The following is a 26545-nucleotide window of genomic DNA, read 5'->3' on the forward strand; positions in this document are numbered from 1 at the left end:
GGTTGGTAGTGGCGAGGGTAAGTCAAGGAAGCCAACAACAATCTCTGCTTCTTCTGCCATCGTTCGCAGCAGCCTAACGGCCACTGGCCTAAATACAAACATACATACATACATACATATGTATGTAGATATGTACATACTGGCAGATACGGCAAGTGAGCTGTAGTTAACCCTTCTTCAAACGAGTACAGATCTACATACATAATACAGACAAATCGAATGCCTAAAGATACAGTCAAGTGCCTGCAATGGGACGCCCAGTATTCGTATTCCCATCTATATAGTTACATATGTATGTACATACATACATATGTATGTGTATGAGAGTGTAAGTTGGGACACATCATGACTAAATTATTGGTCATGAACTTGCTGGAGCCCATGACAAGGTACAAGTGTCCTTTTGTACTCACGTGTGTAGGCTAATGACAAACACCCACATTTAATATTTGTACATACATTGTATGTATGTAGTATATATGAATGTATAAAAGATATTGGGCCTGTGTCGGACGGGTAGCAAGGAGTGTGAGATTGGTATTGGTTGGGGTTCGGTATTTGGTTCAAGTTCAAAATAATGATTATGCAGAGTCAGTCTCGAAGCGCCTTTACAGGCGAACGGTGGTGCAGCGGTTGCCGCGGACCTACAATAGACGAAAACAAGACGAATCAAAATGGGGGAAAATGTGAAAGTCGTGGTGCGATGTCGGCCGATGAATCAAAAGGAGACCGAAAGCAAATGCGAAGTAAGTCTGAATCAATTGTATGTTAATATGTTCATATTTTGACCCATGCACTTCGGCCATAAATTAAATTCATCCTGTCTAGTGTATATGCATATCGATTTATACATTAAACGTACAGTCAGTAGAGATAATTATTGTATCTGGCACATGCAAATAGCTTTCATGTGTCCAGTATTATTTGAATGATTTGCATGTCAATGCGAAATGACATGAAACTTGCAGGGCCCAAGATTATGATGATTGCAGTGCGCCAATTAGCTTTAATTGCTTAAAAGGCAAGTTCTACCTATATACTTTTATATATGTACTTAGTATTACGAATTAAGAATTATCGAACAATTTTGCAGATTTTGTAATCCTTTATATTTTTATATTGGCTCACATGTAGAAAATCGTCGAAATCGGAGACTATGTCGTATCAGTGCTTAATCCATCGGACCGTAACGCGCCCAGAAAGACCTTCACCTTCGACAGTGTGTACGATTCCTTATCGACTACCGAGGTTATATACAATGAGCTCTGTTATCCGTTGGTTGAAAGCACTCTCGAAGGCTATAATGGAACAATATTTGCTTACGGACAAACTGGATGTGGGAAAACCCACACAATGCAGGTAGTATTGGATAAAGTTTCCAATTATTCATAAGCTTAAACACTCTATTTACACTTCTTTAAGGGCGAAGGCAACTTTGGGCATGGGCCTAACAATGGCATAATACCAAGATGTTTTGATCATATTTTCGAAACTATCTCTATTGCCAAGAGCGTTAGGTACTTGGCATTGGTAAGCTATTTGGAAATATACAATGAGAATATTAGAGATCTGTTATGTGCGAACGACTCGGGCATTACGAATCATCCGCTTAAAGATGTGCCAGGGGTGGGGATAACCGTTCCCACCCTAACCACGCACACGGTTGTAAACGCAAAGGAGTGTCATGATTTATTGAATATTGGCAACAAAACCCGTATAACAGCCGCCACGTTGATGAACGAGAAGAGTTCGCGATCACACACGATCTTTACCATAAGTCTAGAACAGATCCAAGGATCAACGCCCTCAACACCCGATGGAACGCAGGTGCTCATTGGGGGCATACGTCGAGGCAAGTTGAATTTAGTTGACTTGGCCGGTTCGGAGAGACAGCGAAAGACTGGAGCGTTCGGCGACAGACTGAAAGAAGCTACAAAGATCAATTTATCACTATCGGCCTTGGGAAATGTTATATCTTCGCTGGTAGATGGAAAAACTAAGCATGTACCATATAGAGACTCTAAACTCACCCGACTGCTGCAGGTAAAAAATAACAATAATAGGGGCTTTTGATTTATTTCTCTATTGTCCTCGTTAATCATCTTCACAGGATTCATTGGGCGGGAACACGAAAACGCTTATGATATCGTGTATCTCGCCAGCAGATACCAATTACGATGAGACCCTATCCACATTGCGTTACGCCTCTCGAGCAAAGAACATATCGAATAAGCCGAAAATAAACGAGGATCCCAAAGACGCCAAGCTGCGACTTTACCAAGACGAAATAATGAAGCTGAAGCAACTGCTCAACGAAAGCCATCGGCTAGAGAATTCGATGTATGTGGACAATAACGAAGCCAGGCATTTATGGTTGGAGGAGGAAAAGGCCAAGTTAAGGCAGGAAATGGAAGAAGAGATGGCCAAAATGAGAAGCACTCAAGAGCAGCACACTGAGCGGCAACAAGAACCCGAGAGTATAGCTGAGGTACTGCCAGTGTCCACCAACGAAATTACGGCAGCTACAAATTCAGAAACAAATTCGGAAGAAGAGTTTCAACTGCAAGCGCGAAAGCGAATCGATCTTATAAAGCAAGCATTAATTGGTGGCGAACGTGTGGATGATGTGCAGCTGAGAGAACGGCATAGAAAACGCAAAATAGAGGCTCAGCGTCATCTAAGTGCTCTCGCCCATGCTCTCAGTAGAGTGGAACAAAGCGAGGATCGCGATCTGCTTCAGGGTCACTATGCGAGCATCCAACAGGAGATCAACATTAAGAACGAGCGAATTAAAATGTGTTGCCAAAAAATCAAAATGCTTGAGAGAGAAGTGTCCGATCTGAATTCTGAATTCCAGCTCGATCGGGAGGACTATTTAGACGAAATTCGTCATCTCGGGCGTAATATTAAGTTTTATCAACAGCTCCTCTCCAAAGCTCAGCCCATACTTCGAAAAAATGGCAAACATTGGTAGTATCATTTCCACTTATAGTTTTTGCTGTTATATAACGTGCATTTCTTTTCAGGAACCCCGAAAGTATCCTGGAAAACTCTATTTGGAATGATGATCAAAAGATGTGGCAGCTACCCGAAACAATCATAAACCCATTTAAGCTGCCGCCTGCCAATCTAAACTCCGCATTTCAGCACACCAATAACTTAACGTCTGAAGAGACTAAGTGGACTGAGAACAATGCGGACAGTAGTAACAATAATATTGTACACAAGTCGGACGACGACAAGGTTAGTATTGTATCTGCATTTAAATTGAAAGTACACGTTTATATCCTTTTTAAAACCAGGACTCTGTCGACGACTCGTCCGAATCCTACAAAGTCAACATACTGAAAAATTACTTCCGACCGAATCGTCAGAAAAATAAAGACTATAGCCAACGAACAAAGAGCTCACACGTGTGGAAAGGTGGTAAATATATGTTAAAGTAGCGGTACGCACCATTAAACACATGTAGTATGTAGGATGCTCACTTTATATCAGATTTTCTCCCTTTTTCCCCAATAGGCTAATATGAATTAAGTTCTGTAATTGTTTACAGATATAATACTACGCAACCGAAACGCCCTTCCCATCAATGGGCTGAAATCGGCGCGTCCAGACATCAACTTGAAATCAGCGTCCGACTATGATTTCTTGAGAATTAATAATCCTTTAAACAAATCCTGGAGCAGTGTGGTTGTGGACAAACTTTTGGTACAATACCCAAACAAACTGAACGATACAGAATCGGAGCACAGCGCATCTAGAACAGAGGAGTTCAGCAACGGTAGGCGTAACAATGAGCGCTTTCTTTTTCAATTCATGTCATACAATAACCTGTCCTGCTCTCACCGTTGTACTCTTCATGTTCAGTCTAAATTCACAATATCAATATACATTTTGCTGTATGTGATAATTGCATATATTTTTCAATTTTTATTTACAATTTCATGTTATTCCGTTCGCTATTGGCACGATAAACAAAAGCTTATTTCAATTTAATCCAAAAAATACGTTCTTCCAGCTAATCTCAAGAAACAGTACCATGCTCCCTTAGGCTCTAGTAGACGATCTGCGGATGTTCCCAAAATATTTCTGCCTAATGAAAAAGACACTTTGAAACAATATGAGCCGAAAATAGACGAAAAATAGTGATGACATACATATGTATATGATGTATTGTAAATAAGTAGAGCACACAATATTTTTTAATTTTATACACGCATGACGCATTCTAATATGTAATAAAATATGTTGCACTTATATCGAGAAAAAAAATTAGGGCTGTTAATACCATTGCAAGTACAACCTGTTTTTTTATTTTATAGTTAAAAATAAATGAGCTTTAGTTGACAGTTAAGACCTAGCGGGGCTGTTTCAGCGTTCAGTCCCTAATTTGTTCAGTTTAAAATCCATGTTAATACTCATATGGTTTTTAAATCCTGAGATGCTATGAAATACACTGTATAGTTGATTTTGCACAAGTTGCTGACGTATCATATTCAGAAAATAAATGTCTCTTTTTTAATTCATTATTTCATAATACATACGTATGTAAAGTATTCTTAAAATGTATACATACATTTGTTTCTCTTACTAATCCTTTGATAAACAGGCTTATGATATCCTTATTCCTATCCTAGACCTATGTTCTGCATTTCACTCTGCATACATAAAAGGTGTATCCGACACATTATCACGCATTTCAACTTTTACAAAATTCGTAGAGCTTCCCTCGACGGGACTGCTTGATTCGTTACTGGGACAGGTGTTATTACGCACAGTGCCTGCATTCCGTCTGCAACAAACAAATCGTGGTGAAATAATGAAACACTGTTACACTGATTCTGCTAACCTTAGTTTAAGGCGCATCTACCTACTTGGCTTTCGCATGTGTTAATATATGTGATTTGAGGTTTGTGGATTGGGCAAATTTCTTGTTGCATCCATCGAAGGGGCAAACAAATGGTCTATCTCCAGTGTGTATTCTCACGTGTGTTCTACAATTGATCAAATATTTAATGAAAATGTGAATTATAATTATTATAAATTATCCATGTATGTACCTCAAATTAAAGTCAAGCGAAAATCGTTTACCGCAACCTTCAAAGGTACACTGAAAAGGCTTCTCTCCTGTATGAACTAATTGATGCCTTTTTAGTTTTGAACTTTCCACAAATGCTTTGCCGCACTCGGCACACACATGAACTCTGGGACCATGCGTATGTAAGTGTTTGCGCATCGCAGATGAGTCGCGGAAATACTTATGACATCCCTTATGGGGGCAGGCAATTTTCTTATCATTTGCATAGGGCGAGACTTCGGTTGACTCATTCGGGGCATTATCATTTGCCGGCGATGCTGTTTATACAAAAATGAGTACAAATTATAAATTTTACATGGAACTGCATATATAGAGACCCACTATTACCCATTGAGCCGTTATTGTACAGTAATTGAGGTGGCATTGTGCTGGCATCAGTTTGCAGCCTACCTTGAGGAACCATCCTAAAGGGCAAAGCTCCGCTGGATTCAGATACTTGGGAAGGCAAATCGCAATCATTTTCAGCTTCGGTCTCAGACAGCGTTTGGGTATCGACAGGTAAAACTGCATGTCCACCAAGGAGCTGATTCCCCTGTGCTGCAATCGCATACGATGGTTGTGCTACACAGTTTGGACTTAGTTTACTGTTATTAATCGATATGGCCTTGGTTTGTGTGGGTTGTTTCTTCTCTTTTGGTTTATTCTCATCTATTTGATATTTCTTGTAATCCTTCTCCTGCTCTACAAACTCCAACGATGGCGCTGCCATAGGAGCCACCAGCTGATGGTGTAATAATATTTCATGCGGGTGCTGGAAGAAAACGTGTTCTTGCAACAATGTTTCATCGGTTGGAAAAATACTGTCTTTCCTCGATAGTGGGGAAATTTCAGCTGCATTAGAAACGGTTTCTGTATCTTCGATATTTTGTTCGGATTCCGAATATTCATCATCTGATGTCCCAGAAGCCCACATTGTCACACTGAATTCACCTTCCATTGTTTTGATTTGCACCAATTTCTGCTCCCATCTTCTTGATTTGACATTTGGGGCCATTAAGTTCATATTATTTGCACCCATATCTTTACTATTAAGGCTTGTTCCTGGGTCTACCGTTCGCACTCTGGTCACATCATGCTCTGGCAGATTTTGAATGCAATTCACTATGGTTTGGGGAATTTGCTGCTCGCTATTGTTGAAGGTTGGTTTTGAACTGTTTATTTTAACCATGATATCGTTGCTCTGCACTACGTTGTTGGGTTTTTTCTTCCTATAATATATTAATTAGTAAAATAGCTATATGCGAATGGGAATCATCACAATGATGGCGACTTACGTTTTGTTTAAGGCCAAACACATACTGTCTTTCAATAATGATTTCCCATCTAAATAGGCGCCACTACAGTGCGGCTCTGATTGAATAAATGAATCAAAAACTTTAGCATCTTCAGAATTGAGGGCTCCAGTAATATCATCAGTGTGAGCGATGCCATCTGGGATTATAACTAAATGATATTTATTATAGACATATTAGACATATCAAGCTATACATAACAATTACCTAGCATTAAGCAATGTTAAACTCACCATTTTGAAGGTTTATAGATCGGAGATCATCGGCTTTGGAAATATCATCTTGGACTAGTATCCCAAAACGTTCGTAACCCATAAAGTTACAGTTACTCGAATCCATTACTGTTGAACTGATGCTACCGGACACGTTTTGTACTGAGTTTTGTACTTCACAGGTCATACCAGACATATGAGACATATGCCAAGCTATAACTTTCTTTTAAGGTGTTGTTGTATAAATGTGTATAAGTATGTTTCTAGGTTTCTTTGAGTTTCCTGAGCTATGTTTTAGTAAAAAGCACAACTATGTAGCGAACCGTTGGATGATGTTGTCTAAAAGATATAAAGGAAACATATGTACGTACAAATATATGTATATATTACCATACGTATGAAAACAAAAACGGCGTCCGCTTGCGTCCACTTGCTTGTAGAAATTCAATGGTACTAATGTGTTCCATTTTGAGGCTCCAACGCATAATTGCAAGCAGAAATATGTGTTTTGAGCGACAGCATTATTAAATTGCAGCTATGTATGTAGTTGTGTTGATTTACACACATACATAGATTGCAAAATTTACAAGAACTTGAAGATCCCAATTTTTGTTAGTGCATCAAGAAACACATAAAAACATACATATGTGCATATTCTATCGACTAGAAACAACACAATATAAAGCGCTACCTATATCTTTTTAAGCTATAACTAGTCCAAAACTCTAGTTAAATTTGCGTGTACTTAGCCATACATTCTTACAATGTTATTTTCGCTGGTGTTTGTGTGTGTGCGCCGTGTTGCAGGCGGACAGCAAAAACTAAAGCACGCTCATTGTCGCATAAACACTTTTTATTTAACGCGTACTATTGCAGCCGACTGAGCATGTGCGGAGTCAACGTTTGTGCATTTGTTATTTACAATGAATATCGCGTTTTAGAAAAATAAAACCAATTATTTTATGGCTGCGAAAACAATTCAAAAGAAACCAAGAACGCAAGAAAAGAGAAGCGAGCTAAAGTGCCCTAGAGACGATCAGACACGACACCTGGCATGTTGACAACATATTCATTTTAATCGATAAGCTACTCGATTGCACAAACGATAAGGCTTCGATATGCATGAGCCTTAAACTGCGAAGGGTTGTTGTAAATTACAGGTCTTCGGTGGTAGTTGGCAGCACTAACCATATGAAGTTAGAAACGTAGAGAGGGGGAAAATATGTATATGTATATATATATATGGGACGAGTAACCAAAACTACGCATTCTAAATATGTGCTCCAATAAGTGTATTGTAGAATTATTAGAATTGGAATATGTTGTATTAAAGGCACGTAAAATATAAGACATCAAACAAAGCGAACTTGTCGTACTCTACCGTTTTAAACACACCCACATAGCTCAGCTATCTCCCACTGCTGCTTCATTTGTGTATCTGTATCTGCCGTTTCGATTGTTTAATTATTTGTGTTCGTTCTGGTATTTTGATTGCAGGTAAATGGCAGTGACATCAGTCATTTGTCGAAATATGAAGCGGTTCAAATGTTCCTTCAAGCAAAAGAAACCCTAGTTGTTGAATTAAAAAAAGCTAGCGACAGCAACATCCCAACGGACATTGATGACAATGACGTCCTGACGTCCAACTCCAACAAAGAGGAGCAACAACAACAGCAGCTTTCTGCAAAATTAGAGAATTTAAACTTATCAAATGCTAGAACAACTTCCAGTGCCTCACCAAAAGTGAATTCCAATTCGTTAATGACCTCGCCAATAAAAAACCAAGTAATTGTCACACTACGAGCCTTCAGTGCAGACCCAATTATAGCATCTCCTGCCAAAAAACCAAGTATAGCCACTAAGGAGACCCAGACGGTGGAAAACATTTTTGAATTGAATCATGCGCGTACTGAACACGATATAGTGCGGATCGCGGATCATTTTATTGAGCAGGAACATCATTTGTTTGAGCAGTGTCTTGAGCCTGAAATTGATATAGAGGTAATAACATTTAATATATATTTATTTTCCTGCAGTTAAGCATTTATAATTCTCTCATTTTTTACTTGCAGGAGATTACGCTCTCGAAAGGCGATGTACCTAGTGATCAAATTGGATTGAGTGTATGCTGCAATGGCTTCTTCAGCAACAGTGAGGGCAGTGCCAAAAGCGTTGGCAATAACAACAGCAATATAGGATTGATATCAAACAAAGGCGATGCCTGTGTTGACGTATTTATTAGTGATATTCACCCGGAGAGCATTGCCGAGCGCGATGGTCGTCTACGGCGTGGTGATCAGATTCTTCGCATAAACGGCAAGGACATCAAAAGCAAAGAGGAGGCGGAATCACAAATTGCAGAGAATAGTATGGCTGTCACCTTGCTGGTTAGCCGCATTTTGTATCCTGTAAGAGTGTTCAGAAATACCTCTCAATAAAACACGTTTTTCATAGTTTATTTCTCTACTTTCAGGACGATGAAGATGACGATGATGAAGAGTATTATGTTGACAGCAACTTTGAATATGCAAATAGTTTCCTTACTGATGATTACACAAATGTTGTGGACAAGCTAGACAAAGTACTGATGGCACAAGCGCAATCAATGAAACCGGCCGCAACCAATGAATCATCAAATCAAATCGAATCGGTCAAATCCATTGATCTGGCCCAGTCTTCCGCACAAACGACAGAATCAAATAACAGCCACATTAAGAGTCAAACAAATAGTACTCTAATGGAAAAATGCAACGTTGACCCACCAAGAATATTATCTACACACAACAAACCATCTTTAGACACACATTTGGGTCAGGAAAAAACGTTGAAACTATCCAAAGGCAAAAGTTTACCCACAACGCATAGTGCCGCAAGTGCCAAGGCCAAAAATTACGAATATGATGAGAGCGAGCACATATATGAGACAATACCAGAGGATTCAGAGTCGGAACCCTTGTACTGTTCACCGTATCAGAGCTCTACCTACATGACAGCCATGGGTTCCTGCTCATCTGCGACAATGGCCGAAACGTTGGAAATGCAACAGCAATCCCAGCGTGTTGCTCAATGGTTGGGCATAAAATCGCAGGCAAGAACTGTACAAACTTTGGGGGCCCGTCCAACTTCACAGCACAAGCAACGCAACTCCTCCAATCGAGTTTCCACATTACGCAGCGCATTAACCAACACAAGTGGGTCAAGCAGCAGTGGTGCTGGATGTAGTGCTTGCGGACCTGCTAATGTCGACAGTGAAAATCTCAATGAAGAACTCGACAACTCGTCAAGTGCGTATAACACTGGAGGCTCAAATAACAGCGCCTCGCCTCTAGCATTTGCATTAAATAAAAGTCAAAATATATTAACTCAAGATAATGACAACGTAACGCCGTGCAGCAAGAACCCAATAATGAGCAGCTCTTATCAAAGCAAAGTGCAGCCATTGCAATCACCCAAAGAGCCACTCGTTACCAGCCCCCTAAGCAGCATGTTAGCTTTCGGAAAGTCTGCCGGCATGGGACTATGCTCATCGAATTTCCAGCCATGCGGCCTCAGTGGTAGGTCCCTATATTTGTAATTATTTTGTATGTATATTGACCTATGTTAAGCTTCTTCTTTAGAGAGCACTATTCAGGTGAAGACTGACGACTCAATTGCGGCTAGAATGCGACTTAAGCAAACTGAAGAGCAGCCCAGCCACTGCCCACAGTTTAACGCCCCCAACTTAAGTCGTTATCACTTTGTTAGCAGTCAAGAGGTAAGTACATATGCACGTTCTTTGCATAACTATCGTCTTAATCACCAGATTCACCATTAATTGAAATACCCTTCCATATTTAAATAAACAGGTTGCCATTGCAAACAAGAGTCAAATACCTTCGGTCTCAAATCGCAACTCCATTCTCGTTAAAACGAAAAATGGCCATGAAGAAATTCCAATGGTCTGGAAAGTGAAACGTCGCCCGGACGGAACACGATACATTGTGAAGCGTCCGGTACGAAACCGTTTACCTGTTGTTATCCGCAAGAATATACGTAACAATGAAGTAACTACTACTGAGGATGACACAATATCGGAGGTAAAAATTGGACGCTATTGGACTAAGGAAGAGCGTAAAAGACACATAGAGAAGGCTCGAGAACGGCGACAACAACAACAATTTCCAATACAATAAGCATATACGTATTTAGCTTTAAATAACCTCCACTTGTAGGTTAAACACACTTTTTTATTTGTTATTCAAATGTCGGGTTTCAAGAGCGCCCAAATGTTACTAAACAGCTGGTCGACTACAATATCATAGCATGCAAATACTACATACAACATTTTAGCCAGTTTTATTTGTGTGTATGTAGCTCCGAATCAACAACTATAAGCCAAATATGGAAATTAAAAAACAAAAACAAAAAATTACTGTTAAGAATGATTTAAAATATCGACTTTTAAAAAAAGTCCTATTAGAAATTGCATTTGAAATCAAAACTAAGTTCAGTAGTATAAAAAAAATACAAAAATACTTTCAAACAGATATGTACGTAGCAACACAAATATAGCCAATGCCAATTTATTACATACTTACAATTGTATACCCTACACGTTATTGTATATAATATACATATGTTATCGACAAATATGCATCGCAAAGCTCCATTCCACTGTTGGAAGCAAGATGAGCTAAGTTTCTAAAACGTTTGCCTTTATTGCATTCGAATCTGTCCTAAAACTAAAACAGTACAGCAATTTTTCAACACATCAATTTTCACATTACCAATCATCCCCACACAATAAATTAATCTTTAAATGGCAAGGTTCTAGCGTTTTATTTTAACAGTTTCAACGAACAAAACAAAATAATTTCATTTTGTGGACCTTAAAATATTTACAGGACAAAGGATAACTGCAAATTACGAATCAAAGGGCTTAAACTAGATAAAATAGTTTGAGTTTCTAATTTTTGACGCTAATTCCGAGTGGCATTGTGTAACTAAATACATATGTATGTAGATCAAGCTGTAGTTTGGAAATTCTACTTCCTTAAAAATTAGCTTAATTTTTTAAAAATATAATTGCATGATCTTACTAATATTCTAGTACTTCAAAAATTGCTATTGTGGCTTTTGCAAAAATTCTAGATCATTGGTTCGATGTTTCAATCGGTGTGGTGAACTGAAGGAATAGTGCTATCCTCCTCGCACTGCTGGCATTCGGTGTTTCTAGAAAACTCTCTACACCAATAAAACGCCCATTTGGCAAGAACAAGAGAAAGGACCCTCTGATTCGCAAACTCAAACTCGTGGGCCATGCATCGGAATTCAAAGCTCACCCCCACAAGAAAAACCGTCAGGCAGTATCGATACCGAAGAGATTCGTTTAAATGCGCTGGCATTTCCGAGCACTGTATATAGAAAACGAACCCCCTGGAGCCGATACTTGTTGGGTGGCAGCTCTCTTAAATTGCCCAACACTTCTCGTCTATCGAATAGAACAAGGTAAATGAGTACTTGCAGTGTAGTCTGTAGTGCCAACTCTAAGTTGGCAAGCCCAAGCCGGCAAATTAAACAAACTTTTAGGTTGATTTAATAAAAGAACGCAAATCCAGAACAAATTGTATCTACACTGTAATCTGCCACAAGTTTCAGCAAACTTAACTATTTAACTTAGTATGTAATATATTTGCCAAGCGTGTGCGTTGTTTAATTTAATTTGTTTATCTATACAGAAAAATATATGTTGTGAATATGAATTCGGGAACATGTGTGCGAGTGTGTTATACGGTAAAACTTAAATAGAAATTTTGAGGAATAGTGCACTGTGCACTGCATTTTCCGCTGCAATAATTTTGCTAGTTGCCCGTAGTTTTTGATATAATAGGCGTGGTCCCTGCCGGAATGTGTACCTACCAAAGTAAATGTTTTTATGTATCTACATACATATAATCATAAACGGGGTAGAAACAGCGAGTACTTTCTATGGTGCCGAATGAATCTCATAGATATAGAACATTGTCGAATCAGAATACACTTAACGCAAGCCGCAAAAAAAATGAATAAAAAGTAAAATTTGAAAATAAAACTCACACGCTCCATCTGAAGAGTACAAACATTGCAATTTTGCAATTCCAAAATTGCGATTGGAAAACATTACATACCTGGGGTGTAACTTGTATTACATACACATTTCAGTAAGGATACCGTCAGTGTCAGAATAATGTTTGGGGTGTGGGATATTTCTGCGTTGAGCAAGCGTATCCGAGAGAGGTTACAAAGGGTGAGTGACACAAGATTTCGCTTAAGTTAGGGGTTGTTACGAGGAAGAGAACGCGGTACACAGTCGGATAACAACGCGGCTAAAAAGCGAAATATTAAAACATACAAACGAAATAAATATCTGCCGAGTTCAAATCAGGTTAAATCCTGAAAAAAATATTAAAAAATAGTGCATTGTATAGCCGTTGAATGTGCGTATGCGTATTATGTTTGTCTTTTTGATTTTTGCATTTTATTTTTGGTCATTGTGAGATTGTACATGCTGCATACCTATACACATACACACACTCACAAACACACATACACTCGTGTGTGTATACCAAATGCATTTTCGGTCTTTTTGTCCATTACAGAAAAGGGACACCCGAGCTGCTGCGGCAACGACAAACAATTATAGATTAGAAAAATAATAATAAAAACAAAAAAAGAAATAATTTTAAAAAAATGTAAAAGACTCTAAAGCATCGGTTCCTTGCACGCGCAGAACAAAACATAGAAACGGCAGTAATATGGTCACAGAGATCGAAATCTGTGTTTTCAAACTACAATGTCGGTGAATGGAATGACGCTTGGAGGAATTGCATTTGCCACAGCAGATACTGAACCAGCGCTTGGGATAGGGGAAACAAACCAAATCCAGAATCCGAACATTTTAAGCTCAACTGCGAAACAAAGGAAATATTTCGAGCTGTCATCTGCAGCACAAATGAACACGTTGCCGCCGCACAGTGGATATAGTGCAGTGAGTTCAGCAGCTATAGCTTCGCTATCAATATCGCCCACATCCAATAACACGAACACAAACCTGTCATCAGCATCATCATCGACCTCGTCGTCCTGTGAGAGTGGCATTGTGGTGAGGGATAGCTCCCTATCGTCACATGCCCATGTGCATACGGAAATTTTATCAAAACCAATGACTAAATCACCACTGCATTCCGATTCTCCTTCATCATTGCTAAGCGATAGGCGCTCCTCTGCAATAATGTCTGGTCATGCTACCACGATAGCTGCCACACAAATCACACCAAAAATGCTAAACGATATAAACATGGCCGAGTCAATTCATAAAATTAATCAACCCCATCATCAATTGCTTGAGCAACAACAAAAAGTGCATCAGCAAATACCGCTTTCTGAAGATCCACGCACATTGCAATTGGCATTGGAATTATCTTTGGTTGGCCTGAATGAAAACCAAAACTGCTACGTTCAGCCAACCGCACAAAGCGATTTTGAACTGGGCCCTATTAATGTCGTATCTGCAGCTTTTACCAGGACTGAGGCGAGCATGAACAACCTGCCCTTTCCCACGGCATCTGGAACTGGTCTCTTGATGCCATCGGCCGGCATAGAGGATCGCTCAAAAAAGTCTCAAAACATGACTGAATGCGTACCGGTTCCGAGCTCAGAACATGTTGCGGAAATCGTTGGACGACAAGGTAAGTTCATAAATACAACATTTCTACTATAATAAGACTTTATTTATGACGTTATAGTTATTATAGCCATGTATACATTATTATTATTATTATTAAACCTGAGGTACATACATATTTAGTCATCATACTGTTTTACACTCATTGACCTTTTGAATAATAGTTTCTTGACCTTATCGAATAAATACGTAAAAATGTTTCAAATAAATTATCTCCCTTGCATAAAAATAATTGTAACCTTTTCTTTTACATTTACTCTAATTGATTATCAAATAATGATGTTGTATTTTCCTTTATATAGGATGTAAGATTAAGGCTCTACGAGCTAAGACAAACACATATATTAAGACTCCAGTGCGTGGCGAGGAGCCAGTGTTTGTGGTTACAGGACGCAAGGAGGATGTTAATAAGGCTAAAAGGGAAATACTCTCGGCTGCTGATCACTTTAGTCTGATTCGAGCTTCACGAAAGCCAGCCATGGATGGACACAACAATGGAGCAACTGGGAACAGCGGATCCTTTACCGGGAGCATGGTTGGACGTACTCAGTCGGGGCCACCGTCCCTTCCCGGTCAGATTACCATACAGGTACGTGTACCTTATCGGGTTGTGGGACTAGTTGTTGGTCCAAAAGGTGCAACAATAAAACACATACAGCAAGAAACACAGACATATATTGTCACCCCCTCGCGGGAAAAAGAGCCGATCTTTGAGGTGACTGGTCTGCCCGAAAATGTTCAAACCGCACGCAAGCAAATCGAGGCCCACATAGCACTTCGAACAGGCAGTATTAGCACACACGGCAGTGAAAACGGCACTGAATCATTGGACTCGAATGAGTTCGCAACTCTACATACAATTAATACATTGACCCAGATGTTGAACGATGATTTTAACCCAGACATATTGTCATCTATCTATAAGAACGATATTTCTCCAACTGTGGACTACGTGGATAAAACGCTGAAGAGCATCGATAGCCTGAGCCTTTCCAATTCCTCTTGCTCGAACATGAAGCCCATGCCTCCAACAAACTGTTTTCCTCATTCTGAGCCCGTCGATGTAATGCCCATAATGGGCGCTGATAAACACTTTCCCATATCGGGAAGTGAGCTTCACAATATTCAGAACGCCAAAGTAAATAACATATTCCGCAATAACCAAAACAACAGTAACTCTTCCGCCAACAAGGTTCAATCGTTTTGTCCTCCCCCCACATCCACGAGCACTCAATGCATCTCCACCGGATCGAACTCGGCGAACATTTTGACGCGCTCATGCTCATCAGCCTCCTCAACCGCATCAACAAAAAGCACAAATAACAGCGCCAATAGTACTAACAGCGTTAATACTCCCCCAGAGCTGTTGAATATATGGAAGAATTTAAGCGACTCGATTGATGTGGACGAGGGCATCGGAGATTCGCCAAGCATTTGGAATCTGCCCACAACGGTGGCAGCCGCATCCCATTGCTCGCCAGCCGCTTCGATAAGCCCAACAGATTCGCTCCTCGGAGATCACAATATGACAAATCAGAGAATACGCCACGCGAAGGGATCGTGTGCAAATAATGCGCCCATGCAGCATCCTCCACGTGCAGGAGCAGCGCAGCCCAACAACCCAGATAAGCTCTCATCACATCGCGAATGCTTCGTCTGCAATGAAAAAGAGGTGACCACTGCTCTAGTTCCCTGTGGACATAACATGTTCTGCATGGACTGCGCCAATCAGATCTGTGTGGCCATGGAAGCCGTCTGTCCGGTTTGCAACTCTATCGTATACCATGCCATGCGTATTTTGGCTTAAACGTACGACCAGAAGCGGACCCGTGCTCTAAATTCTTCTAGAGAAAGGGTCGTATGTGGCCTGACCATCGCAAAAAGTAGTCTCCCGAAAGTTGACGATGGTTAGGTGATTAGGGAATGATTCATTCATTAAATCTACATGTTTGTACTTCACTAGATGTGCGTGTACCCAAAACTCTCCTTTTTTCTCACTCTGAAGATTTTATATCAGGCATTATTATAAATAACGAACTCACAAATACTCATCATTTGTATTTGCTTGAAGAACGATGCAGTCTTGTCAAGACCTATATTTTATTTAGCATTTTTTTTTAGTTTAAGAAGAAGACACATAGTATATATACATATATATTTATAAATCTAAAAACGAAAATATTTATATAAATATATATATGATATATCTATGATATATCTATGAACATGTTAAATAATATATAAATATATATATACATAATATAAACGATACTGTAATGAAAAACAAGCCAAAAATAATCAGAATATTATCGCCGAAAGTAGCAAATATTTCAAATCAGGCATATATACGCATTCAAAGGTTAGCCATCCAAATCTTTAATTCACCTGATCACGCAATAATTTGATCAATTGTAGGGTTTCTGGTGATCTAGTTGATCTGGATCGCCTTCAAGGCCTTTCGCATTTTTGTCAAGGCTTCTCATAGTATATATACATATATATTCCTTACCCCTTTTTCAATATTGTTTATTTTATTTTTTTTTTTTATTAGAAAAGTACGCCTATCTAGAGTATTTATGTAAGATTACAAAAAGTGACGGGAATTTTTTTAATTTTATTATTTTACTCTTTGTGATTGAACGAAATATCGTGAAAATATTGTGTTAAGTTTTTCCTGGTTTATAGATTTTTGCTAAGTTGTATCATATATGTACATACTATACGAGTATGTACGAGTATATGAATAAATACATACATAGATAAACTAAATGCATCAAACTGTATTTAAGATAAATGAAATTTTTTACATAAATAGTCTAAAAAGCAAACGAATTTTAAACAGAAGATCATATAAATTTGAAAGAACATATATTATATTACAATTTAGTTAAATTATTACGACGTTTAAGCCGCTTTGTTCGCCATATATTACATAAATAGTCATAGGAGCAAACAAAACGAAAAAAAAAGTGACAGGCACAAAATGTCCCCTAAAAACTCCTAAATACCCAAGACATAAGAAAACCGAAGACACAAACAAGAAGAAAAATCAACGGCAAACAAACCACTAACCAACCAACCATCAACAAACGAATAATAACAGAATTCCAACATTTACTGCTGGATGTTGTGAGGTCATTATAACTATGTAAGTTATATAGTATCTCTATCCAGAAAAAAGAAGAAAATTATATTAAAATAAGTTGACTGATAAATAAGCGGTAATATTAAGCCAAGCACATATACAAAACTTATATAATGTCTAAAAAGGAAAACAAGAAAAAAAATATATATATAAAGAAGTAAATAAATATATATATATACACATATATATATATATTGTAGCTGAACATGTTACAACTATGTATAGTTATACTATTAATGTGAATAAAAAAGACTTATATATCCATAGTCTATCATATTAAAAGACAAACTAACCATATATTGCGCAGAAAACGAGACTAGCTAATCGTAGAAGTCTATTTTTCTGTTTGCTGTTTGGGATAAGCAAATAAATACTCGTCTCTAATATCTATTTATTGTTAGTCCGTATATATATATATATATATATATATATATATATATATATATATATATATATATATATATATATATGCATATATATACATACATATAATATATAAATTTATATTTAATATTGCTTTCACTGAAATTAACTATTTTTAATATTGATTTTTGAATATTCCTCAAACAAAAAACTAAAACTGAAGAGAAGAGCCGAGAACAAAAAGTTGGTTCACAGGTGTAATATATATATACATATATGATTTACCCCTTAAAGCTAAATAAATCTAGTCTAACCAGAATTTAAGTAGTACAATAACTAAGAAAGTGTTTGTTTTTTATTATTATTTAATATTTTTATTATTATTATAATTATTATTACATACATATACGAATGAAAGGATTCTATTTTGATTTATTCCGTTTTCATACGAAATCGTTTGTAGAGTAACAAACAGAAAAAAATGAGTGAGATTAAATAAAATTCAATAAATGCGCAAAATATAGACATCTTTAACTTTATTTGAACATCTCGATTAAATAATTAATCGCATGTAGTTTGTTAATACAATGTAATTTGATACACACTAATCACACACATTTGCATTATTCACCCCTTAATACTAATATCAATACTAAAAAGAAGAAAAACCAAAAAAGAACAAAAAAAAAAAAGAAAAGGATATATGAAAATGAGCAGAAACGAGACTTCTATTATAAAGTATTCATCTTAAAATTGTATGTATGTATGTACTTTGAACTGAATATTTGTGTCGGGTTTGAAAATGTTTTATACTATGTATTATTATATTGGGTATAGACGTACCGTACCGAACCGCTTATAATGAATGTTTAGTTTCACACAAGATCTACGATACATATGTATGTACATCAACATGCAGGAGAAATACTCAACAGTATACATAAATACATACATACACCAATATGTATGCATACAAACAAGTATAGATTTGCTTCGTTTCAACAAAACATACAAGTATATACATTCTCATATTAAGAGTTTATGAAACCGATGATCCAAAGTCCAGTTTCCCAAAACATTTGCCACAATTCAATGTACGCAGATAACTATATAAGTTTAGCAGAAAGGAGAAGAAAAAGTAAAACAAAGAATAGACGATGTGCAGTTTTGGGTGCTCTAAGAATACTTCTTCCTTCTCGTATTCATATTTGCATTGATATTACTGTTCGGAGTGGGTTTTCGAGTTTTTATTGAACCCTAATTAAGACAACCTCAATAGTTTTGTGAGTAGGTGTACGTATATGCATACCCGACCGCATGAAAATATTTTTTTACGCAATATGTAAGTTTTTACTTCCAATTTGTAGACGGAGGTTAAAATATGTATAAATTTACAACGAATATTTTATAAATGTTTCTTATTAAAATTGTGAGGATTAAATACATATACGTATTAATAAATAAATTAAATACAAATTGACGACAAAAGGTTCAGTAATTTATTGATGAAATATTCTTACAAATAGTGAAATATCCGCATTGTGTTCGTAAGAAGTATAAAAATATCTATAAAAATACATTTCATAAATAATCTAAAACGACATACATTTTAACATTACTCAGACAAAAAGAAAGTCATATTCGAATAAGAAATATGATACTTTATATATATATATATTTAAAAAAAAGCAAACAAATATATATATACATAGATATCTATCACTAAATGGTTATATAATAAAAAAAATCTTTGCGAAATAAATGTCTACTGTTTTATTAAATATATGATACGGTTTAATAAGTTGTGTTTATCCAAAAATGATGAAAAATCGGTAAATGTAGGTTGACTTCTAAAATATATACATATGTATGTATGTGGATTCTTTTTGTATTATTTCTAAGCGAGTTTGCGAGTGTACTGAACTGATTACAAAAAATTAAATTTCATTCTAAACTTGACTTTTATTATTAGTATTAGATTGTTTCTTAGTAGGTTTATCATTACAATTTACCAATTACTTAAAAAGTCAAAGCCCTTGGGTATTTCAACTTCAGCCGGCAAGAGTTTGGTATTTTCCTCGTACTGCTCTTTATTGTCCGTTTCATCGTCTGTAGAGCCGACAGACGAGCCGCTCAACGTATTATTCGATCCGAAATGCGCCAAAAGGTTGGATTGCTCATCGGCCATGAATATTCGGGAATCATTGTAGTTTGTCCCATCGATGGATTTCTCATGATCTTTCGATCGTTCAGGAAACTTTTTTGCATTGCAAACAGCATTGGCTTTCTGAACGGGTTCGGCAATAGGTCGCAAAGATTGCGGTAAACTTAGGCTATTAGTGCTGACTTCCACGATAAATGTCTTGCAGAAATCGTTATCAGTCTTAATTACATTAGTGTTACTGTTACTAGCTAATACTGAGAGATTTATTTGGGACTTGGTTCGAAAGCTAAATGGGAAAGAGTGTTCATCGCGATAATCGCCAATATTTTCATCGTGTAGAGTTTTAAGACCAACGCTTTGGTAAATGAATGTCCTCAGATTTTTTTTGTCATATCCATAGACACCGCAAAGCTTCTGGGCATTGGCTGCCTTCTTGCTGGTCGAGCCTGGCGCTTCTTCGACACCGTTTACCGTTGAAGCATTGTTATAGTATTGTATAGCTATTTCCGGCTTAATTATGGTATCATTAAGAATATTCTCCTGTTCAACAAGAGTTAAGGTGAGCCACACATGTCCATAGGCAGACTTGGCATCGTTAACATCGCGAGCAATCTTTTCAGCAAGAGGATTCAGTTTTGAAAAATAGTTTTGTATATACTGATATGTCGGCATCTTTCGTTTCTACAAGAGACAATAGAAAAATTGATCAATAATCGAGTACTCACTTGAGAATCTAAAACTGACCTCAATGGCAAAACTAATAGGAATATAGAATATCTCTTAATCCACCATAAACAGTTCTTTGAGAGCGTTGGGACAATTGAATAGGCAGTATTCCGTCTTCATCTAGTTTAAATGAGACATATACATATGCATGTACATATGTGTGTACATCTGTGAGTATATTTTTATATTGTGTACGTATGTATCTTGTTTATCCGCTGTTCTTTGTTCTCTTAAGCAGACCGTCGCCTTAATTATATTGTTACAAAATTCCAAAAGGAAATCCAAAGCATTTGTAAGTTATCTCCTGAAAATACTTCACACATTAGGAATAATAATTGCCGGCTGTCTAGTTCAGATTCGATTTTATTGATAGGCGGCACAGTCAATAAATACATACAAATAAACGTACAATTGTGTATGTGTATATGTACATATATGAAGACGATTTGCAATTGCTTGATTTTTGATGCAAATGTTCTAGCAACAAAAAACAGAACTCACTTGTTTTCGAAAAGCAGGCACCAATTTTCCATCCGAAGTCCTTCTGTTCCTTGTATGGTATCCTTATGCGGTCTTGGTTATGAAAAAAAACAAACAGAGTCGACTCGCAGTGTGTAATACATATGTATATACACACATATATATGTTGTGTATGAATATAGAGCTGTGTCGATTCGTTCAATGAACCACCCAATTGAACCTGTGAACGCAATTTGGGGTCGCTAACTCACGACCTCTGCTTTTCATAAGCAGTTCGCATGGAATTAAAAATTTAAAATAAAACTATCATTAATTTGTGACAAACTGAGCAACCAACTGTCAAACAAACTTACGTATTTAGTGCAATATACAATCAGAGGAAAGGGAACTGATTCATGAATTTGAAATTAAATGGTCAGCTCCAAAAACTTACGCAACTCTGCCAACTCGCTTAGAATTTCAAGAGCTGTCGTTTGTTTTTTCGTCGTTCTTTTTGAGCGCCATTTTCACAAAATTCAAAATGCAATTCAAATCTTTTGCAACTATTATTTGAACTATTCTATCAGTAGCCTAGATATGTTTGTTTATGGTTGAGGTGTGCAAAAGAATTTTTATATGCGTGGCTTTAAACATTAATATCGATTGTTTTATTCTTCCCTAATAAGTTAGAAATTCATTACAAAAGAAGCGTTTTTAAAATGTAGGTAAAGGTATACGAAAAAATGTTTCTTAGACTGGTAAATATATTCCTGTTACATATTATAGATTGTACAATGCGGATACATAGAATAAATAATTTAGTAATAAATACATATTATAGAATAGCATCCAATTTAAGTGACAGACTTCAGGAGCAGGCGCACTCTACAACTTGCATGTCGCTCCACGTTGAAATTTTCAGTTGATCGCTGTGCTCCTCGTCTAGATGCAGAACCTCGAGCTCTACGAGCTTTGAGGGAGCACAGCAGGGCCGCGGAACGCGACTATGGTCCTTCTGCCATATCAGGCTCTGTAGAAGAGCATGATGATGAGCAGGATTATGGCGTGGGGGACAACGGCCCTGACAGTAACCAGCATCGAACATTTTCGGTTGTATGATAAATTCAAAGCCTGCTATATCCTTAAAGGCCACGTCCAATTGGTGTCTGCAGCAACGCTGGTGAGCCTTGTAGCAATTATTGGGCTTAAGTCTGTTGTGATCCGAACGATGGTGATAATAATTGCTTGTCTGATTGCCAGATGTATTCGGATGATGGACACCACCCTCTCGATGGGTGTGACCCAAATGTCCGATAATATTGAGAACAGGTCTCAGATGGAACCGATCGTCATCCTCATCTATGTTATCTGAACTTGCAGAAACGTCGCTGAGGATGCGAGCTCCCACCCGCCTGCATTTGTCGCACTGAATCTCTATACCCAAGTTCTGGTGGCTCTTGCTTAGCCAGCGTCTCACCGCTTTGGTCACATCGAACTCCAGCCACTGGGTGCGCGTTTCATCGGCCTCACCTGGGTTCTCAAATTCTAGCTTGCGTGCATCCAACAGTTCCCGCTTATTTGACGACAATAGCTGATAAACTTTTAAATTCAGAATATGAATGCGAGCCTTTTTTCGACGATCGAGGCCTCTTTCGAACAGCTGTTGCGTCGATAATGTTGCCTCATCAACGCCGACGCCACAGTTCTTCTTCCTGCCTGACCCATTTCCATATCGCTGATTGTGCATCTTCTTTTTGGTGCCCCAACGCTGGGTCGAGAGCGACGAACTGAATAATAGCATTAGTCTAACATTAGCCTCATCAATACTGTCAGAGTGAAAATGTGCGTCATTGACGCCCAGTGGAAAGTGCAACAGGATATTTGTTTTATCACGTGCGTCATTGTTGTTTGAGTTTAGGTTTGTATTTTTCTTTTTTTTTGTTTGGTTTTGTTTGTTTGTGGCCATCGCCCGGGCGGCACGTTTGTGGCGCCATCGCTTATCAGTTATGTCGCTGAAGCTATTTGAAGCAATGCTGAAGATGTGCAGAGTTCCGGTCGCGGGCACTGTTAAGTGGTCTGGCCACTTCCCCCGCCGCTCCTCAATGCTTTGGAGTCGTTGTAAATATTCTAAATATTTGCTAGTATATTCTACTTGACTTATGTTGGCCTGCAAAGAAAACATAGGAAGACATTAACAAATAATAAATGGTGACAGCGACATTTGAGTTTTATTTTAATTGCCAACGAACATCCAATCTATCTATTATCGTTCCCATGTACATGTCGTTCGTTTCGAAAGCTTTATCGATGGCGAAATACTTTCAAGAATATTCAATAGATAGATGCCCCCATTATGATTAAAACAAAAAAAGCTGTGTACCTGCTTCTATGTATTTCATCACATCAGAGATTGTGTGCGTGTTCGAGCAGAGAGTACAGATCTTAGCCCAATAATGCGCAAGCATACTAGCACATTGGGCTGAAACTTTCACAATATCACTCTATATGGTTATTTTTATGGGCAATTTAGAAACCATTAATTGCCGATACTTGTAAGCAAGGCATATTCTTACCTGCTGAAACTACAATATCACAATGTGAGCACCGATGAGGCTGCGTTTTTTGTATATATAGTACGTTTGTGTATCTATGTATGTATATATATTTGTAAATAAAGTGGGCGAAACGCCAGTTGAAGAAACTTCTAAGCAAATGTTAAAAAGATAATCACCAATTCAGTATTATTGTATGATGATCACGACGCTTCACCTAATTTATGAAAATGTGCGCTTTTTGACAAATATATTTCGACAAATTTGATCGAATTCGAAAACAGAAGCAGGCCTGAATATCGTTTCTTCTAGTTTATATTTTTAAGAAATAAGGATTATGTCTTCAATAGTAAATTGTATTCCTTTCATCGTTTTTTTCCGATTGTTTATGCGACACTATTAGTATTTTATTATTCAATTTCTGTAGAATTGATAGCCATATAATAAAATTCTTAGAAAAGAATTAAATAAATTGCAATTTTCTTTTCGATATCTTAGTATCTTGTATTCCTTTCATCGTTTTTTTCCGATTGTTTACGCGACACTATTAGTATTTTATGATTCAATTTCTGTAGAATTGATAGCCATATAATAAAATTCTTAGAAAATAATTAAATAAATTGCAATTTTCTTTTCGATATCTTAGTATCGTTTGTTTTACAAATAAGTAAAACAGAGAAGCGAAACAATCATACTTATGAATTATTACAAAAATAAATAAATAAAGAAAATTTAATTAAAGATGAAGTAGTCAGAGGTTTTTATCAATAAATTGATGATGAGAACACTGTCAATTGTGACTGTCGGAAATTGATTTCATTTGAAACAATCATGACTAATTTTTATTGAATTGAGCCTTCGGATTAAGAATGACAGCTTCGTCGAAAAATGCGGAACTAGATGTTCTTGGCTTAAGCTTCTTATGTGTAAATTGTGTTATTCTTCTGTATTGTTCTTACCTTTCGCATGTCCGGCAATTTTTTCAGTCCAAGTCCGGACATTACCAATTTTGTAAGCTTTTCCTTATCAATACTTCTGTTGGGACGCTGTCGGTTTTTGTTCGTTTTAAAGCTCTCAAAAGCCTCTACCATCATTTGGCTATCGGCATTAGCATTGGGATCGACCTGCTCCTGTCTTCTCCTATGTGAGTAAATATCTCTTTTGCTTCGAATGGCATTTCCAGACAAATACTGAGAGTTCAAACCACCGATGCCATTTACAAAATGATGTAATACATCATCATCATCTGTGTGGGTACTGGTGTTGGTACTGGTATTACTGCTTTCTGTTTTTGTAACTGTTGAGTTCGGGGTTGTGTTTGGTAAACTTATTCTATTAGCTGCTTGACTTAGAATTATCAGACTATATTCGTTTGAACGAAGATTAGAAATGGGCTTTCTACTTTCAGATTCGTAATTTGTATTTGTATATATATTTGTAGTTGTGTTTGATTTAGTTTTGTTATTAATGCTATAGTTTTTGTTGATAAACTGTATGGAAATATTGGTGTTGTTGTTGCTGGTGTTGGTGTTGGTGTCACTAAGTGGGATGTGATTTGGGCTTTGTGCGTTAAGCGAGTATGCAAAAGCATATCCATAGCCGGTTTGGATTTGTGTACTTTTTGGTGTTCGATGGTGTTGCTGTTGATGACTTAGTTGAGGTTGTTGAGTCGTGTTGGCTATTGGGTTTGCGTTTGAATTTACATTTGACATTGGATTTGAAATGCTTTGGCCGCTGGCTTGCTGGACCAATGTAGTTGATGTGATTAGGAATGGCAACAGCAAAACAATGACTAGGCATAATTGTGCTAATTTGTGTAATGGATATGTAATCAAAGAGTTTCTCTGTCTATATCGGCGAGTCACTCGATCTACCGCTTGATTTTCTTCTGTTTGTATTTGTCTATATTGAGGTCGCGGTCGCGAACTGGGAAAACAAAAATCCCAAATGATCCGAATTAGTTTGCTGTTGTCAATCAAACGAGACGACCACGTACTATAATAGTCGCATTGTCTTAAGTTCTGTTGTAACTCCCCCAGATTGTGGAGGCCGTCATAATTGTGGGGCACTGCCTTTCCAATTGCCTCTCCAACATCGATGCGAGTTCCATGGGGATCTAAAACGTCTTGCAGTATTGCCGCAAAAGATTGTTCATTACGTATTTTCATTGTTATACCACATGGCCACCGCCGAATCGAGAATGATATTGTTTGATAGTGCTGGTTCGGGTTCGGACTCTGTTTCTGCTTCTGCTTCTGGCGCCGCCACTAATGCATTCCGATCTGAGATTGTGCTAATTATGAGATACGGCATTAAAAACAAATATGCGCGTTCCACTGCCGCCTAGCGGGGTCTCTCGTGCGTTTCGTATCGTTTCGTTTTGTGTATTTGTATCGTTTGAGTTTTCGTTTTCGGTTTTGTTATGCGTTTTAATTTACACATGAATCCGTCTATATGATGATTATGCCAGAGAGGAGATCTCCTCTGGTAATAAAACAATCTTGAGGAATTTGTCGAGCGATCGGCGCGCAATACTGTTCAGTTTTTTAAAGATCACAGTTTATCAGAAGCGAACAACAATAAAAAAAAAACAATAAAATAACAACAACAAATATTTTAAAAAATTGTGTATAAAAAATATTCTCTCTCTTGTTCGCACGTCGCTATCAACAGTTACAAAACGGCAGCGAGCGTAACCAGTTCGGTCAGCACTTTAGTTTCGACTAAAACATCCGAAAGCAAATGCTTACTCAACAACCGCAAAATAAACACACAACACGCAACACACACATGCACACACACACACACGCCGCACACAGGTACACATGC

At 37.6% G+C, this 26545-nt stretch overlaps 5 protein-coding genes across 16 annotated transcripts; 2 read left to right on the top strand and 3 right to left on the bottom strand.

Annotated features, from left to right (window-relative positions):
- The first annotated feature begins 674 nt into the window (after window positions 1–674).
- LOC115627748 (slo-interacting protein 1-like) lies at window positions 675–11410 on the top strand. Of its 6 annotated transcripts, XM_030523526.1 has the most exons (8): window positions 675–746; window positions 1135–1359; window positions 1423–2043; window positions 2111–2970; window positions 3027–3243; window positions 3303–3426; window positions 3557–3784; window positions 4022–4401. In XM_030523526.1, the coding sequence occupies exons 1-8, from the start codon at window positions 675–677 to the stop codon at window positions 4147–4149; spliced, it is 2475 nt and encodes an 824-aa protein (XP_030379386.1). In that variant the 3' UTR covers window positions 4150–4401. The 6 variants fall into 6 exon arrangements, with proteins under 6 accessions (XP_030379386.1, XP_030379391.1, XP_030379389.1 ...); XM_030523531.1 differs by lacking the exon at window positions 4022–4401 and having other exon boundaries at window positions 3303–3448; window positions 3557–3684; XM_030523530.1 differs by lacking the exons at window positions 675–746; window positions 1135–1359; window positions 1423–2043; ... (3 more) ...; window positions 3557–3784; window positions 4022–4401 and adding exons at window positions 7831–7938; window positions 8103–8606; window positions 8678–9013; ... (2 more) ...; window positions 10211–10359; window positions 10451–11410.
- LOC115627749 (polycomb protein PHO) lies at window positions 3896–7541 on the bottom strand. 4 transcript variants are annotated; one of them, XR_003995723.1, is made up of 8 exons: window positions 7369–7540; window positions 6627–6944; window positions 6376–6544; window positions 5429–6309; window positions 5064–5358; window positions 4878–4997; window positions 4580–4795; window positions 3896–4096 (listed from the first exon to the last, which is right to left on the bottom strand). XR_003995723.1 is itself a non-coding variant. In XM_030523532.1 (7 exons), exons 2-7 carry the CDS (start codon window positions 6808–6810, stop codon window positions 4657–4659), a joined length of 1788 nt encoding a protein of 595 aa, XP_030379392.1. In that variant the 5' UTR covers window positions 6811–6944; window positions 7369–7540; the 3' UTR covers window positions 4499–4656. The 4 variants fall into 4 exon arrangements, 3 of the variants coding, with proteins under 3 accessions (XP_030379392.1, XP_030379393.1, XP_030379394.1); XM_030523532.1 differs by lacking the exon at window positions 3896–4096 and having other exon boundaries at window positions 4499–4795; XM_030523533.1 differs by lacking the exons at window positions 3896–4096; window positions 7369–7540 and adding an exon at window positions 6996–7151 and having other exon boundaries at window positions 4499–4795; window positions 6627–6915.
- Window positions 11411–12148: 738 nt separating the features above from the next.
- LOC115627824 (RNA-binding protein MEX3B) lies at window positions 12149–16403 on the top strand. 3 transcript variants are annotated; one of them, XM_030523660.1, is made up of 3 exons: window positions 12149–12263; window positions 13223–14311; window positions 14610–16403. In XM_030523660.1, the coding sequence occupies exons 2-3, from the start codon at window positions 13417–13419 to the stop codon at window positions 16112–16114; spliced, it is 2400 nt and encodes a 799-aa protein (XP_030379520.1). In that variant the 5' UTR covers window positions 12149–12263; window positions 13223–13416; the 3' UTR covers window positions 16115–16403. The 3 variants fall into 3 exon arrangements, with proteins under 3 accessions (XP_030379520.1, XP_030379519.1, XP_030379518.1); XM_030523659.1 differs by having other exon boundaries at window positions 12253–12377; XM_030523658.1 differs by lacking the exon at window positions 12149–12263 and adding an exon at window positions 12946–13060.
- Window positions 16404–19757: 3354 nt separating this feature from the next.
- On the bottom strand, window positions 19758–21339 carry LOC115627880. Of its 2 annotated transcripts, none has more exons than XM_030523764.1 (3): window positions 21207–21339; window positions 20724–21009; window positions 19758–20660 (listed from the first exon to the last, which is right to left on the bottom strand). In XM_030523764.1, exon 3 carries the CDS (start codon window positions 20649–20651, stop codon window positions 19824–19826), a length of 828 nt encoding a protein of 275 aa, XP_030379624.1. In that variant the 5' UTR covers window positions 20652–20660; window positions 20724–21009; window positions 21207–21339; the 3' UTR covers window positions 19758–19823. The 2 variants fall into 2 exon arrangements, with proteins under 2 accessions (XP_030379624.1, XP_030379626.1); XM_030523766.1 differs by having other exon boundaries at window positions 20724–21018; window positions 21207–21266.
- A 470-nt stretch (window positions 21340–21809) lies between these two features.
- On the bottom strand, window positions 21810–26301 carry LOC115627781. Its single transcript, XM_030523590.1, has 2 exons — window positions 24676–26301; window positions 21810–23331 (listed from the first exon to the last, which is right to left on the bottom strand). The coding sequence occupies exons 1-2, from the start codon at window positions 25882–25884 to the stop codon at window positions 22033–22035; spliced, it is 2508 nt and encodes an 835-aa protein (XP_030379450.1). The 5' UTR covers window positions 25885–26301; the 3' UTR covers window positions 21810–22032.
- Between the last annotated feature and the right edge of the window lie 244 nt (window positions 26302–26545).

This window comes from Scaptodrosophila lebanonensis, unplaced genomic scaffold (assembly GCF_003285725.1).
Source record: "Scaptodrosophila lebanonensis strain 11010-0011.00,11010-0021.00 unplaced genomic scaffold, SlebRS2 tig00000098-arrow-pilon, whole genome shotgun sequence".
Lineage (NCBI taxonomy): Eukaryota > Metazoa > Arthropoda > Insecta > Diptera > Drosophilidae > Scaptodrosophila > Scaptodrosophila lebanonensis.

Coding starts and splice junctions, on each gene's coding strand:
- LOC115627781 (XM_030523590.1), bottom strand. CDS start 25,884: ATGAAAATACGTAATGAACAATCTTTTGCGGCAATACTGCAAGACGTT. Junction 23,332..24,675: donor AATTGCCGGACATGCGAAAG/GTAAGAACAATA, acceptor TTTTCTTTGCAG/GCCAACATAAGTCAAGTAGA.
- LOC115627749 (XM_030523532.1), bottom strand. CDS start 6,810: ATGTCTCATATGTCTGGTATGACCTGTGAAGTACAAAACTCAGTACAA. Junction 6,310..6,375: donor TGTTTGGCCTTAAACAAAAC/GTAAGTCGCCAT, acceptor AATATATTATAG/GAAGAAAAAACCCAACAACG. Junction 5,359..5,428: donor GTACAATAACGGCTCAATGG/GTAATAGTGGGT, acceptor TTGTATAAACAG/CATCGCCGGCAAATGATAAT.
- LOC115627824 (XM_030523660.1), top strand. CDS start 13,417: ATGTCGGTGAATGGAATGACGCTTGGAGGAATTGCATTTGCCACAGCA. Junction 14,312..14,609: donor GGAAATCGTTGGACGACAAG/GTAAGTTCATAA, acceptor TCCTTTATATAG/GATGTAAGATTAAGGCTCTA.
- LOC115627748 (XM_030523526.1), top strand. CDS start 675: ATGGGGGAAAATGTGAAAGTCGTGGTGCGATGTCGGCCGATGAATCAA. Junction 2,971..3,026: donor CGAAAAAATGGCAAACATTG/GTAGTATCATTT, acceptor ATTTCTTTTCAG/GAACCCCGAAAGTATCCTGG. Junction 3,244..3,302: donor ACAAGTCGGACGACGACAAG/GTTAGTATTGTA, acceptor TTTTAAAACCAG/GACTCTGTCGACGACTCGTC.
- LOC115627880 (XM_030523764.1), bottom strand. CDS start 20,651: ATGCCGACATATCAGTATATACAAAACTATTTTTCAAAACTGAATCCT.